General features: G+C 49.5%; 1 protein-coding gene across 3 annotated transcripts in view; it reads left to right on the top strand.

The window, feature by feature from the left end:
- The window catches only part of LOC147106180 (sodium- and chloride-dependent GABA transporter 2-like), a 135169-nt gene that overhangs the window by 44771 nt on the left and 76755 nt on the right, over positions 1 to 13643 (top strand). For all 3 annotated transcript variants that reach the window (XM_086009040.1, XM_086009039.1, XM_086009041.1), the window contains exons 6-8: positions 9368 to 9502; positions 10760 to 10863; positions 11127 to 11251. In XM_086009040.1, coding sequence (XP_085865166.1) covers positions 9368 to 9502; positions 10760 to 10863; positions 11127 to 11251 — 364 coding nt within the window. The remainder of the gene's footprint in view (positions 1 to 9367; positions 9503 to 10759; positions 10864 to 11126; positions 11252 to 13643) is intronic.

Here is a 13643-nt window from a genome sequence, read left to right as displayed (position 1 = left end):
GGCGGTATCTGAGTGAGCTGGCTTTTCTCTTACCTTCCTTGATCTCAGACACTTGTACAGCTTAGTGACTGACGTAATAAAACTCACTACACACTTGGTTTGAGCATAAAGCAAGGCTTTAATCAACTTGTTTCAAAACATGGAGGTCTAGTTATCTTTCACTAGTTCCTGTTTACAAAATGTCCTGGGAAAGCTGGGCCCACGCCCGAGTATTTATAATCCTTGGACGGTGCCACCAGCTGGCCGTCCAGTGTTATTTCATATGCCTTTCTTCATGGATCATAAGATTTATAACAGTGACACTCTTAACTCTGCCTGGACCTCGCTGGTATAGGCATTCCCTTTGACTTCTATAACCTTTTACTCTCTGTGCTGAATATACCTTGTACTTGTAAAGGTGCCTTTCTACATCTGCTAGGTAAAAGTTACTTACAGAAGAGACTAGAGAACACATAGAGAACCTTCTTCTAATTAACAAAAGAAAAGCTACATCTCAGCTGTGGCTCAGTGGTAGCACTCCCACCTCTGAGTCAGAAGGTTGTGGGTTCATAGTCCCGCTCCAGAGACTAGAGCACAAAATCTAGACTGGTCCTCTAGTGCAGTGCTGAGGGACTGCTGCATTGTTGGAGGTGCCATCTTTCGGATGAGATGTTAAACTGAGGCCCAGTCTGCTCTCTCAGGTGGACGTAAAAGATCCTATGGCACCATTTAAAGAGAAGAGCAGGGGAATTATCCCCGGTGTCCTGGCCAATATTTATCCCTCAATCAACATAACAAAAAAAGATTATCTGGTCATTATCACGTTGCTGTTTGTGGGAGCTTGCTGTGCGCAAATTGGCTGCCGTGTTTCCTACATTACAACAGTGACTACACTTCAAAAGTACGTCATTGGCTGTAAAGTGCTTTGGGACATCTTGAGGTCATGAAAGGTGCTATATTAATGCAGGTCTTTCTGTCTAAGAGAGGTCACTTCTTCTACTTCCTCTACTACTGACTGGAGGTGTGCCTAACATTTTTTTTTATACCTTAACTTTAAAGGAAACTTCTTTCCTTCAATTGATCAATCTCAGTGACAGAGAAAAATAAATGATACAGGTAGATTGTTTATAATTCAGCATAAACCACAGTTGCCACAGCTGTGTAATATGTACATTCTGTCATAATTGGGTTGGGGTTCATCATGCATGGATGGTGGGCTCCCAGCGAAACTCTAGGGATGCTGCAGTGGGATGCATGAAAAGGTCTATGTTATGATGAATCTATTGAAGGCACAATCATTTTCACATTTCCATCCTACTGCCAAGCCAGAGTCGAAGCCAATGATTGTCATTGCTTCCTCTTCACATACTGTTAAATGCCGGGTGTTGGCATGTGCTGCCCCCTCAGTGCTCTGCTAATCCCTGCAGTTGGGTGCTATCTGCTCCTGCAGGAGGAATCTATATTAATTGACTGCTGCAGTTTCCAGATTCTTCAGAGGATTTATGGAATTGATGGTAATAATGATAAATGATAGCAGCAAGGGCTGAGGATGAAAGAGTTCAATTTGCTAGCATGCATTACAAGATGTGAATCACTTGACATGAGTAACCCCCCCCCCACCCCCACATAGCCGGCAATCAGTGAAATCTCTCAAATCATGAAAACAGATGAAAATTTTGGCTCTTCCATGGTAATACTGCTGTTAAATACCCCACTAAAAGTTAAACCCTTTTGGATTAGGTGTAACTGGGTTTTAACAGTGTATTGACTGATAAACAAAGATTATAGCCCTGTAAAACTAATTTTAATTTTGTGGAGTGTCAAATTTATCCATTTTAATAAAAATTGAAATTTTTAAGAAACTTTAAATAAAATGTTAAAGTTTGTTCATCATTATTTCAGGTTTTCCTCCCATGTGATAGACCCAATCGTTGTTTTGCTCTCTCTAATATTTTTTAAAAGTTAGAATCAAAGGAGCTTAACCACTTCCTGGTTCGCTCTCTGTGAGAATTCTGTGATTTGATTGGCTGCTTAGACTGCTTGTTGAGGTCACAGCAGCTCTTCGTTGGGAATCCCCATTAACTTGCGTTGATTACAACTACGTGTCGGAAAACCCAAACTTCTCGCCACAGAGATCGCGAGATCTTTGTGCGAAGCTTACTTCGGGGCCAGCGGCGAAAGCCTATGCTTTGTCGCTGACCGCAAATTACGGGCCAATATGCAGAAATATTTCTGGGTCAGGTTCCCCAGGCAAAAAGGTAGTGAGGGGAGTCTTTAATGGGCCTATGCATCATTAGTGAAAGGGTTCCAGGCAAGGGGTGTGTAAATATTGTGATGAAATATTCCATTCATCACTCATCAGTATTTCTCTGCCTGTGACTGTGGTTGGTTTCAGTTTCATTTCCATTGTATTGTACTGTGTGTAGGGCTCTGCCCATACCTGGCTCCTATGTAAGCTGGCCCAGCCTGCAGCACACCCAGTACGGCAGACCTCTGGATGGAAGATACATTCTCCTCTGTGTGTTACCTTCTAAGTCAATAAAAGCCTTGTTTTGTTTCACTAACATCGAGCCTCGGATTTATTGAGGCACATCAATTTTATTGACTTAATTTTCAACACAATGGATCAACTCTTGAAACCTGAACGTTTGGATTTGGACCAGCATGCTTCGGACGCATCGGCACGCTTCGGACACTGGTTTATGTGTATGGAATTCTTCCTGGACAATTCCGCAGCCGTCAAAGACGCTACGGACGCTGCGAGTATGAAACTCGGAATTCTGCGGAATTGGGTAAGCCACCAGGTTTACCCCCTCATCCAAGACGCCGACACGTACCCGGCCGCCTGCGACATCTTAAAGGCGCATTACCAGCAGCCTACGAATGAGGTGTATGCTAGGCATCTGCTCGCTACTCGCGCACAGCGACCTGGGGAATCGGTGGAGGAGTTCCTAGGCACCCTGAAAACGCTTGGCAAAGACTGCAAGTGCCAAGATGTAAAAGCCGCAGTGTACACTGACGAGCTTGTTCGCGATGCCTTTATCACAGGCCTCAGCTCCACTTACATCCAGCAGAGACTGCTGGAAAAAATGGGATTGGACCTGAAACAGGCTGCGGACACAGCACGACCCCTGGATGTGGCCCAGAGAAACTCGGACGCCTACTCTTCAGCCCGCGCCGTCCACGCCGCCACGTGTGCACCAAGGGCGCCGCCATCTTGGAAGGCATCTTCCCCGCCCGGCAGCCCGACACCGTCGGGGCCCCGCTCTCCCCCCAGAAGCCCTACGACAGCCGCGACGCGTCGGGGACCCAACTGCTACTTCTGCAGGCAGCCGAAGCACACCAGAAACCTGTGCCCGGCGAAAGGCACCACCTGCTTTAAGTGCGGTAAGAAGGGGCACTTCGGGAAGGTGTGCAGAGGGAACCCCGCTGGAAAACCCGCCACCGCCGCGTGTGTGCCGTGGGAGCAGCCATCTTGGACGCCATCTTGCCCGACCTCGTGGGGTCCGCCATCTTGTGAGCAGACAGCGTGGACGCCATCTTGTCTCGATCAGGGCCCTACAGTGGCATCGGTCACAGTGGACCAGACCAGGCCGCACCCGCTATCCAAATCAATGGTGGACATCGAGGTAAACGGGTGCAGGGTTAAATGTTTAATTGACAGTGGAAGCACGGAGAGTTTTATCCACCCTGAACTGGTACAACAACTCTCCCTAAAGGTGGTCCCTACTCGGGGTACCATCTCTATGGCTGATAAAACCCAGACATTGACCATTATGGGTTACTGCACGGTACAATTGTCCGTTAACGGAACTGTATACGATAATTTTAAAGTATTAATCATGAAGAATTTATGTGCGAGCGTGATCTTGGGCCTGGATTTCCAGTGCTACCACCAAAGCATCACGCTCAAGTACAGTGGGTCCCAGCCGCCCCTCACAGTGTGCGGTCTGGCTACCCTGAAGGTAAAGCCGCCTTCGCTATTCGCGAACCTTACCCCTAACTGCCGGCCAATAGCGACCAAAAGCAGGAGGTACAGCTGGGAGGACAGGCGGTTTATCGCGACCGAGGTAGACAGGCTCCTGAAAGAGCGCATTATTGAACGCAGCAATAGCCCGTGGCGCGCCCAAGTGGTGGTGGTAAGGGGTAGCGAGAAGAAACGGATGGTGATCGACTATAGCCAAACGATCAACAGGTACACCCAATTAGACGCCTACCCGCTACCCCGCATATCAGAAATGGTGAACCAAATCGCCCAATACCGGGTGTTCTCCACCATCGACCTCAAGTCAGCGTACCACCAGCTCCCTATCAGACCAGAGGACCGCCCGTACACCGCCTTCGAGGCGAACGGATGCCTCTACCAATTCCTCAGAGTCCCCTTTGGGGTGACGAATGGGGTCTCGGTCTTCCAGAGGGAGATGGACCGCATGGTCGATGACCACCACTTGCAGGCAACCTTCCCCTACCTCGACAACGTCACCATCTGCGGTCACAACCAGCAGGATCACGACTCGAACCTCGAGAGGTTCCTGAAAACCGCACAAAAACTCAACCTCACCTACAACGAGGACAAGTGCGTTTACAACACCACGCGCCTCTGCATACTAGGCAGCGTGGTGGAGAATGGGGAAATCGGACCAGACCCCGACCGATTGCGCCCCCTATGGGAGCTGCCCCTGCCCAACACTCCCAAAGCCCTGACAAGGTGCCTGGGGTTATTTTCTTATTATTCCCAATGGGTCCCCAACTACTCCGACAAAGCCCGCCCCCTCTTGAAAGCATCCTCTTTTCCGCTCTCTGCTGAGGCCCATGCCGCCTTCAAAAGCATTAAGCAGGATATTGAGCGGGCCATGCTACAGGCAGTGGACGAGAACACTCCCTTTCAAGTGGAAAGTGATGCGTCTGACTTTGCCTTGGCGGCCACCCTCAACCAGGCGGGGCGGCCCGTAGCTTTCTTCTCGAGGACCCTCCAAGGGCCCGAGATCAGACACTCCTCCGTAGAAAAGGAGGCCCAAGTCACTGGCGCCACTACCTAGCCGGCAAACGCTTCACCCTACTTACCGACCAGCGGTCGGTAGCGTTTATGTTCAATAATAAACAGAGGGGGAAGATTAAAAATGATAAGATTCTTAGGTGGCGGATCGAGCTCTCCACCTTCGATTATGACATCATTTACCGGCCAGGGGCCCTTAACGAATCCCCCGACGCCCTGTCACGAGGGATGTGTGCCAGCGCCACCGGGGATCGGCTACAGACCCTCCACAATGACCTCTGCCACCCAGGGGTCACGCGGCTGTTCCACTTCATAAAGTCCCGCAACTTACAACTTACCCTACTCGATTGAGGAAGTTCGGTCCCTGACCAGGAACTGTCGCACTTGCGCTGAGTGCAAGCCTCGGTTCTACCGCCCAGATAGAGCCCACTTAATCAAAGCTACACGGCCCTTTGAGCGGCTCAGCTTAGATTTCAAGGGCCCCCTCCCGTCCGTCGACCGCAATATTTACTTCCTGAACATTGTGGACGAATACTCTCGTTTCCCATTCGCCTTCCCCTGCCCAGACATGACCAGCGCCATGGTCATTAAATGCCTCAACAGCCTGTTCTGCCTGTTCGGTATGCCGAGCTACATCCATACGGATAGGGGGGCGTCCTTCATGAGTGAAGAGCTACGCCAGTACATGCTGTCCAGGGGGATCGCCACGAGCCGTACCACCAGCTACAACCCCCGGGGTAACGGTCAAGTGGAGCGAGAGAACGGGACAGTATGGAAAGCAGTCACTCTAGCTCTAAGGACCAAGGGCCTCCCTATCTCCCGCTGGCAGGAAGTCCTCCCAGATGTGCTCCATTCGATACGGTCGCTATTGTGTACTGCCACTAATGCCACGCCTCACGAGCGAATGTTTGTCTTTCCCCGGAAATCCACCTCAGGCGTATCCATGCCGTCATGGCTCTCCACCCCAGGTCCGGTATTCGTGCGAAGGCATGTGAGGGGCCACAAGACGGACCCTCTCGTGGAGTCAGTGCACCTACTCCACGCCAACCCCCAATACGCATATGTCCAGCACGCCGACGGAAGGGAGGACACCGTGTCCATAAAAGACGTCGCCCCAGCCGGTAACGACAACAACCACGACAACAGCAGCAACAACGACCACAGCAACTCTTACCCACCCACTACTCTTTCATCACCCCCGGAAGAACATCGACCAACGGTACCCCCACCAACTACCCCTTCAACAACCCTGGCAGCACCCCCGGCAGAGACCCAGGAGGCCACCGGGGACACCCAGTCGACACCCGCGGCACCACAACAGCCACGTCGGTCGCAGAGGACTATCAAACCCCCGAACAGACTAAATCTATAGAAGGGGTGAATGTGATGAAATATTCCATTCATCACTCATCAGTATTTCTCTGCCTGTGACTGTGGTTGGTTTCAGTTTCATTTCCATTGTATTGTACTGTGTGTAGGGCTCCGCCCATACCTGGCTCCTATGTAAGCTGGCCCAGCCTGCAGCACATCCAGTACGGCAGACCTCTGGATGGAAGATACATTCTCCTCTGTGTGTTACCTTCTAAGTCAATAAAAGCCTTGTTTTGTTTCGCTAACATCGAGTCTCGGATTTATTGAGGCACATCAAATATAAGAAGGCACTTTGGGTGAGTATGAAGGTGAAAGGGAATCTGTGGGGGCGATTTTGTTAATGGGGGCGTGTTGGCGGTGGGACTGCTGCTTGGCGGGTCGATGTCCTGCTTCCATCAACTTCTGGCCAACCCAGGCTATTTTCCCTTGATTGACCTTGTTAAGCCCGCCCTGCGGGTTTAGCAGGCCAATTAAGGGAAAGCCGGTTGCAGCGAACGTCAACGTATGACGTTTCATCTGAATTGTCATCGTTTGACAGCTCTGTGAAGCTGTCAAACAGTGACAATCTCTGTAGTTCGATGAGGTCTTGCATTCAAGACCTCATCAAACTTCTTTCTTTTACAGAAATGAGATGGATGTTGCATCTGAGAATGCAAAGGCCATCTCTCATCTGCAACACGGATGTCCGAGACACTCCGCATATAAACCGACTGAAGCCTGCAGGAAGAAACAAAGGTAAGTACACTTTTAAAAACACTTTGCACTTACCTCAGATACTCACCTCTCCACACTTGCACCCATCACTTACCTTCACACCACACTTTTGCACCCCCCCAACCCCCGCAGACCGACTACTCGCCTCGTTGACCAGGCGGGTTTTGGAGCCGTCGGGAAGCCCATACTTGTGAGGGCAAAAAGGGGATAATCCTATTTTCTGCCTGTTAACTACCTGTAACAGGCAGTTAATAGGCTTTAATCCCTTTCCGCTTCCAAGGAGATGGGACCCGGCGCGGGACGGCTACCCGCCTCCAAGGAAGATGGCATGGACGCGGGTTGGTGGCGGGTTGGGCACCCGCCCCCAAATTCTGCCATTTTCCTGGCAGTCCCGTCTCCATACCTGCCTCCCCAGGGCTGGCAAAATCGCCCCCTGTGTGTTGCAGTATAGCATTGCAAATCAGTACAAAACAATATGTAGAAGATTAATGTACCTTGGCAAACTTCTTGAGGATCTTTCTTCCTCATCTGGAAGGCTATCCTCTTGGGGGGCGATTTTCTCAGCCCCGAGGAGGCGAGTATGGAGGCGGGACTGCTGGGAAAGTGGCAGAATTTGAGGGAGGGTGGCAAACCCGCCCCCAACCCACCTCCGTGCCCTCTTGCCTGGAGGTGGGAAGCCGTCCTGCCCCGGGTCCCATCTCTCGAGGCGGGAAGGGATTAAAGCCTATTAACTGCCTGTTTACAGGTAGTTAACAGGCAGAAAATAGGATTATCCCCATTTTTTGTCCTGAAGTGCGGGCTTCCCGGCCTGGGGAAACCCTGCCAGGGTGTAAGAGGCAAGTAGGAGGCCTGCGGGGGTTGGAGGGGTCTGAAAGTGCGATGTAGAGGTGAATGAAGGGTGCAAGTGTGGAGTGGTAAGTATGTGAGGTGAGTGTAAAGTGTTAGAAAATGTTAACTTACCTTTGTTTCTACCTACAGCCTTCAGCCGCTGTGGAGCCGGAGTCCCCGACATCTCCATTGTAGAGATCACAGACTGGCTGCTGCATCCTCCGATCCAACAGCCAGCTGATTTCTGCAAAGTAGAAAGGTTTGATGAGTCCTGAACACAAGGGCTCACCAAACTACACAGAATGTCAGTGTTTGACAGCTTCACAGAGCTGTCAAACGCTGATATTTCTTCTTTCAAAAATTCTTGACAGATGACACGTCATACGTTGACATGCTCTGCAACTGCCTTCACTCTAATTGGCCTGCTAAACCCGCCGGGCGGGCTTAACAAGGTCAATCAGAGGAAAATCCCACTGGTTGTCCAGAAGCTGAAACCCGACAAGTGGGAGTCCCACCTCCAAAAGCTTCCCATTCAGAAAAACACCCCCTGGGCTTCAGAGATTCCATTTACCTGTTCAACCTCCTCTTCTTTTACAACCCTGACTGTATTTTGTTGAGGATTATGCCCCTCATGCCCAAAGGTGGCACACATTCTCGCCTGGGCCCTTTCAACATTGCTCGCTCAGTAAAGGCAGCATTCCTGTTAGTGCCCTGTGAATTGTCAGACTTTGTGCTTATTTTCTAACACTTTCACCAAAGCTGCACAAGGTGTGCCATCATAGATTTAAGGTGCTGCACCTGCACTTTCAAGGCACATCTCTCAGAAATTGTGCTCCCCTCTTACTTCTGTGCAGCTCCCAGATGTGAATAAGGGGACAGTGCAGATCTAAAGAAGTCCCTTCAATGCGTTGGCTGCATAAAGTTCCCCTGCAATAGTGGTGCACCAGGAAGCAACTTCAGCTCCCCTATGTTAAGCATCCAATTTCTGACACTAGTTGATTTAATTGAGTAAAAAGGATATTTGCCCTGAATTTCTTCAGAGCCAATATCCTTTCTTGCCTATCTCTGTCCGGAAGAGGAACTATTTAGAATCCCCACTAGAATTTTGGGCAGGGAAGGAACCCAGGAATTTCCAGGCCATTGTTTTTCCATCCAAGTTAAGAATTTTAACATCAGGCCTCTTACTAAGAGGACACAATGACCTGGAAACTTGCATCTTTTCGGAGAACCTGCCAGCAACATCCCCATGTGCGTATCTGGCACTACATCTTTCACGTCCCCATCAGACACCCAAGATGCACTCATGCTGGCATGGGCATCTGCTAAAATTATTTCAATTAGACGACCCTGGATACTAGGTCAGCCTCAGAAGCAGAGGTCAGTGGCACTGTGTGGGTCTGAGAATTTTCAAGTCCATTGCGTTTGTCCGCAGCGGGAGTCAGCAACGATTTCCTTTCTGCTGTTTATTTTCTTTTACAGGTTGTCTATTTCACTGCTACCTTTCCCTATGTGATGTTGGCCATCCTTCTAATCAGGGGAGTGACATTGCCAGGCGCTGCTGAGGGAATCAAGTTCTACTTGTACCCTGACCTGTCCAGGCTGGCTGACCCTCAGGTAAATGGATCAGTAGATACATTTAATATTTGTGTAAAGAGTTGCTGCTTCTGCGATATATTTTTACATCACCCTATGCGATATTATAATATGGGCTAAACGATGTAACCCCTGGTACGAATACGCATAAAACTGACAAGTCTCACTGATTGTCAGTTATTCTCGTTATTTTGCAGCTGGTGTTACAAAGACAAAAGCCTTGATTTCCTGATTGTGCATAAGCTCAGCTAGGGGTTGGTGACAATTCCCAACTCGCACCACCGATTCCATCCGTCTTTCCAGCCACTATCTCAAGCTAACCCAGATGTATGCAACCTCAATGGCTTATTTAAACCTGAGCTGAGCTTCCTACGCCATATCTTCTCCAACACAAAGACTGCCTACTTCCACCTTTTTAGGAGGAGCAAGAGTTCAGAACGGCAATGACTGCAGTCGTGTCAATAAAGTTTAGAGAGACAAGAACACTTGTAACAGAGCGAGATGTTACGGCCCTGAAATTCCGATCCAGGGCCAGGACAGAGAGCAGGTGGCTTGCCCATTTGTGGCCAGAATTTGGGGAGGAACTTGGTTCTGTGATATTCTGCATTGTTTCTTCTATCTAGCCATAGGATCTTCCAGCTGCTACCTCACCCACAATTTCCCCTACCCCACCCTGAATGTCAAGGGGGTGTTTCTGGTTGAGTGCCCAGACTACACCAGAAATCCCACTCATTCCACACTTTTAAAACCTATGGGGACCTCTCACCAGCTGAGAGCTAGCTTGACTCCTGTATGGGGTCCTACGAAGGCCCCAAACCTTTAATTGGGGAAGGTAATTAATCCCAGAGGGGATGGATCATCTTCCCTAAGAAGCCCACTTGCATATCCATTTTGCTCTTCTCTGGCCTCCGCTCTGTCATCAGAGCAGCAGGGTACTTCCCTGACATTCTATCGGTAGTTCAGGAAGGCTGGCTGAAGCAGCTCTACTGGAGTGATTCACCCGCCTCACATATTCAACTGACCACATCCCCATATAATTTTGGAAGGGCTGTGGGCCAATGGAATGGCCCTTTGAGGCCAAAGGTGCAAGATTGCTTGCTGTTCACCAGTTTTTGCATCCTCTGCAGATTTTATGATGACTGTGAAACTTCTTTTAGTCAAGAAGCCTTTTTTTGATGCACCATTGAATTGATTTAAAAGGTATATTTATTTGTGATTGTCTATGTAAATGAGACTGGTGACTGTGTGTACATGGTCACTTTTTTATGTCATCAACAGGTATGGATGGATGCTGGTACCCAGGTCTTCTTTAGTTTTGCTGTCTGTCTAGGTTGCCTCATTGCCTTGGGAAGCTACAATGACTACAATAATGACTGTTACAGGTATTCTGCTGCTAACAGATATCGCCCTCTACAATTACAATGTTTCTTGAACTTGTAACAGAAGCATGATTTGGAAACATGTTCTTAAGATTAACTCCACTCCAGTGTTCCCCTCCCATTGCAACCCCAGCCATCCCTCCATGTTAATATTGTGAAAATAAACTCAGTTATTGTGCACAATCAGCATCCTTACGTTTATACTACAAAGTTGCTATTTATAAAGTATAGAGATCTTCTGATTCCATTCCTTCTCTTGTCCTCAGAGATTGTTTGATATTGAGTGCCATGAACAGTGGAACCAGCTTTGTGTCTGGATTTGCCATCTTTTCTGTCCTGGGATTTATGGCCTATGAGGAAGGAGTGCCCATTTCTGAGGTGGCTGAGTCTGGTAGGGAGTTTGCTCATTTTAAATTCAATGGTAAAGTGGTGTTTCTGAGATTCATTTAACTTGGGAGTGAAGATGTTAGAGAATGGAGGCAGGGAGCAATTTTCATTTCAAATTGCCCCATTTGTGCTTAAAAACAGGGCGGTAACGGGACCTAAATAGTGCATGTGTTTGAAGCGCCAACTTACTATTTAGTTTCAGCCCGTTCCAATTTTTGGGTGTACCTTGGTCCAGTTGACTAGAGCTCCTGTGGAAACAGGCAGGAGCCTCATTAATATATTCAAATCAGGATCATGACCCAATGCCATTTTGAACTCTGCACGTGTAGCTACCATTATGGGTGGTACAAGTTGGGAGGCAACTGTTTCCAGCGATAGTTAAAGGGATCTTCAGCTGCCCTCAGGAAAACTATAGAAAGTTTCAGTAGACATTTTGCTTGTATTAGATTCTTTTTGCTTTTTAAATGATATCAAAGTGCTTTTAGTTGCTGAACAATGTTCTGAGCTCTTAAGGGACTTCTGGCATCATACTTATTTTTTCATGGGAGGGGTCCTTCTGTGAATTCCACTGTAACAGGACGAGGAGGAACAGCAGCGGAAGGAGGGGGCAAACAGAACTGCAGCTGGAGGGAGAGCAAATAGAAGGAGGTGTGCTTGAAGGAGTTCTTACCTTCCCAACAGAGTTTATAAGCCCAGGACAACACACCTGTAGCTTCCTGAGGAAGAGCGCATAAGGAGGCTGTGCTTCGCTATAGAGTCTGTGGAAGAGTTCTCTTACTTCCTGCCACAAGACCTGAAACACCTGCCACAGCTAGCACAACATTGCTTGTTGCAGTCAAGATCAAAGCAACCCTCAACTTCTTTGCCTCTGGCTCCTTCCAGACTGCCACAGGGCTTATCAGTAACATCAATCTGTGTGCAGCTCATGCTTGCATCAAACAGGTGATTAATGCCATGCTTGTTAAAACAAAGGGGGGAAAATTTGGTGAGTAGCGCCACCTGTTAGCGCCTAAAGAGGCAGTCAGTGGCTGTAGCACCACTGGCTGCGCCTCCCGCGATATTCAGCAGGGGCGCTAATGGTGGCGTTAGCCTTTTGCGCTGCGCCGCCACCGATGATGTCATCGGTGTGCGCAGCGCCCCATTCGCGCCCCGATCGTGATATTTGGTAGTGAACGCCGCTGTAGCGCCGTTCGCTACCCGCGCCCGGTTCACGGGGCCTTTCTGCGCTGGCAGAGGCGCAAGTTAAGGTGGAGGTGCGGGGCAGCCACTTTTTCGGCGGCCACCTGCCAGCACCTCCGTCCCCGGCCTCCTGGCACCCCCCCCCACCCTGCGGCATTGCCAGCTGTTTCCCGAGAGCCCGGCACTTCTCCTTGGTGCCGGGCTCTTTTGCCGGCACTCGCGATCGGGGCTCGCGCTGTTGCAGGCCCCTCCCCCTTAACAGTGGGAGGAAGGCCTGCAGTACTGCAGCGTGCTGTGCCGCAGCGTGTGGCGTGTGGCGCTGCGGCACATAGCGCTGCGAAATTCACTTTCAGCACCCTAAGAGGGACGCGGAGCACCTTGAGCCGCACCCCGTCTCCCTCTAGGGGCACTTCAACTGAATTTGCGGCGATCGCGGCGCAAATTCCAGCGCACAAGCGCCTCAGGCCAATTTCTAGGCCCAACACTTTAATCGCTTTCTCCATGGATATCTGGAAGCAGCAGGATCGCACTCTGGGGTTTGCACAGATTGTATGATCCCCTCAGGTCCAGAGCAACATTGACTGTACCCATATTGCCCTGTGAGATCCTTCATGTGACCCCATTGCAAGGGCTTCCAGTCCATTAACATGTCTGATCACCAGCAGCGCATCATGCAGCTCTTTGGCTAGAGGAATGGTGCCAGGGGGAGGGATTCAAGTTCCTGGGACATTGGAACCAGTTCTGGGGGAGGTGGGACCAGTTCAAACCGGATGGTCTGCACCTGGGCAGGGCTGGAACCGATGTCCTAGGGGGAGTGTTTGCTAGTGCTGTGGGGGAGGGTTTAAACTAAAATGGAAGGGGGTTGGGAACCTGAGCAGGGAGACAGAGGAAAGGGAAACAAGGATAAAAGCAAAAGATAGGAAGGAGAAAAACAAAAGTGGCAGTCAGAGAAATCAACGGTTTAAATCAAACGTGGCCACAGTAAATAATAATTCTAATAGGTCTAAGAGCATTAAAAAAACAAGCCTGAAGGCTTTGTGTCTTAATGCGAGGAGCATTTGCAATAAGGTGGATGAATTGGCTGCGCAAATAGAGGTAAACGAATATGATTTGGTTGGGATTACGGAAACGTGGCTCAAGGATGGCCAAGACTGGGAACTCAACATCCAGGGGTATTCGATATTCAGGAAAGATAGGCAAAAAGGAAAGGGAGGAGG

The sequence above is a fragment of the Somniosus microcephalus genome, chromosome 16 (genome assembly GCF_052327205.1).
Source record: "Somniosus microcephalus isolate GS21.2 chromosome 16, FLI_Smic_1.0, whole genome shotgun sequence".
NCBI classification, from domain to species: Eukaryota; Metazoa; Chordata; class Chondrichthyes; order Squaliformes; family Somniosidae; genus Somniosus; species Somniosus microcephalus.
Note: the sequence above shows the minus strand (reverse complement) of the source record. Positions and strands in the feature narration are given on the sequence as shown.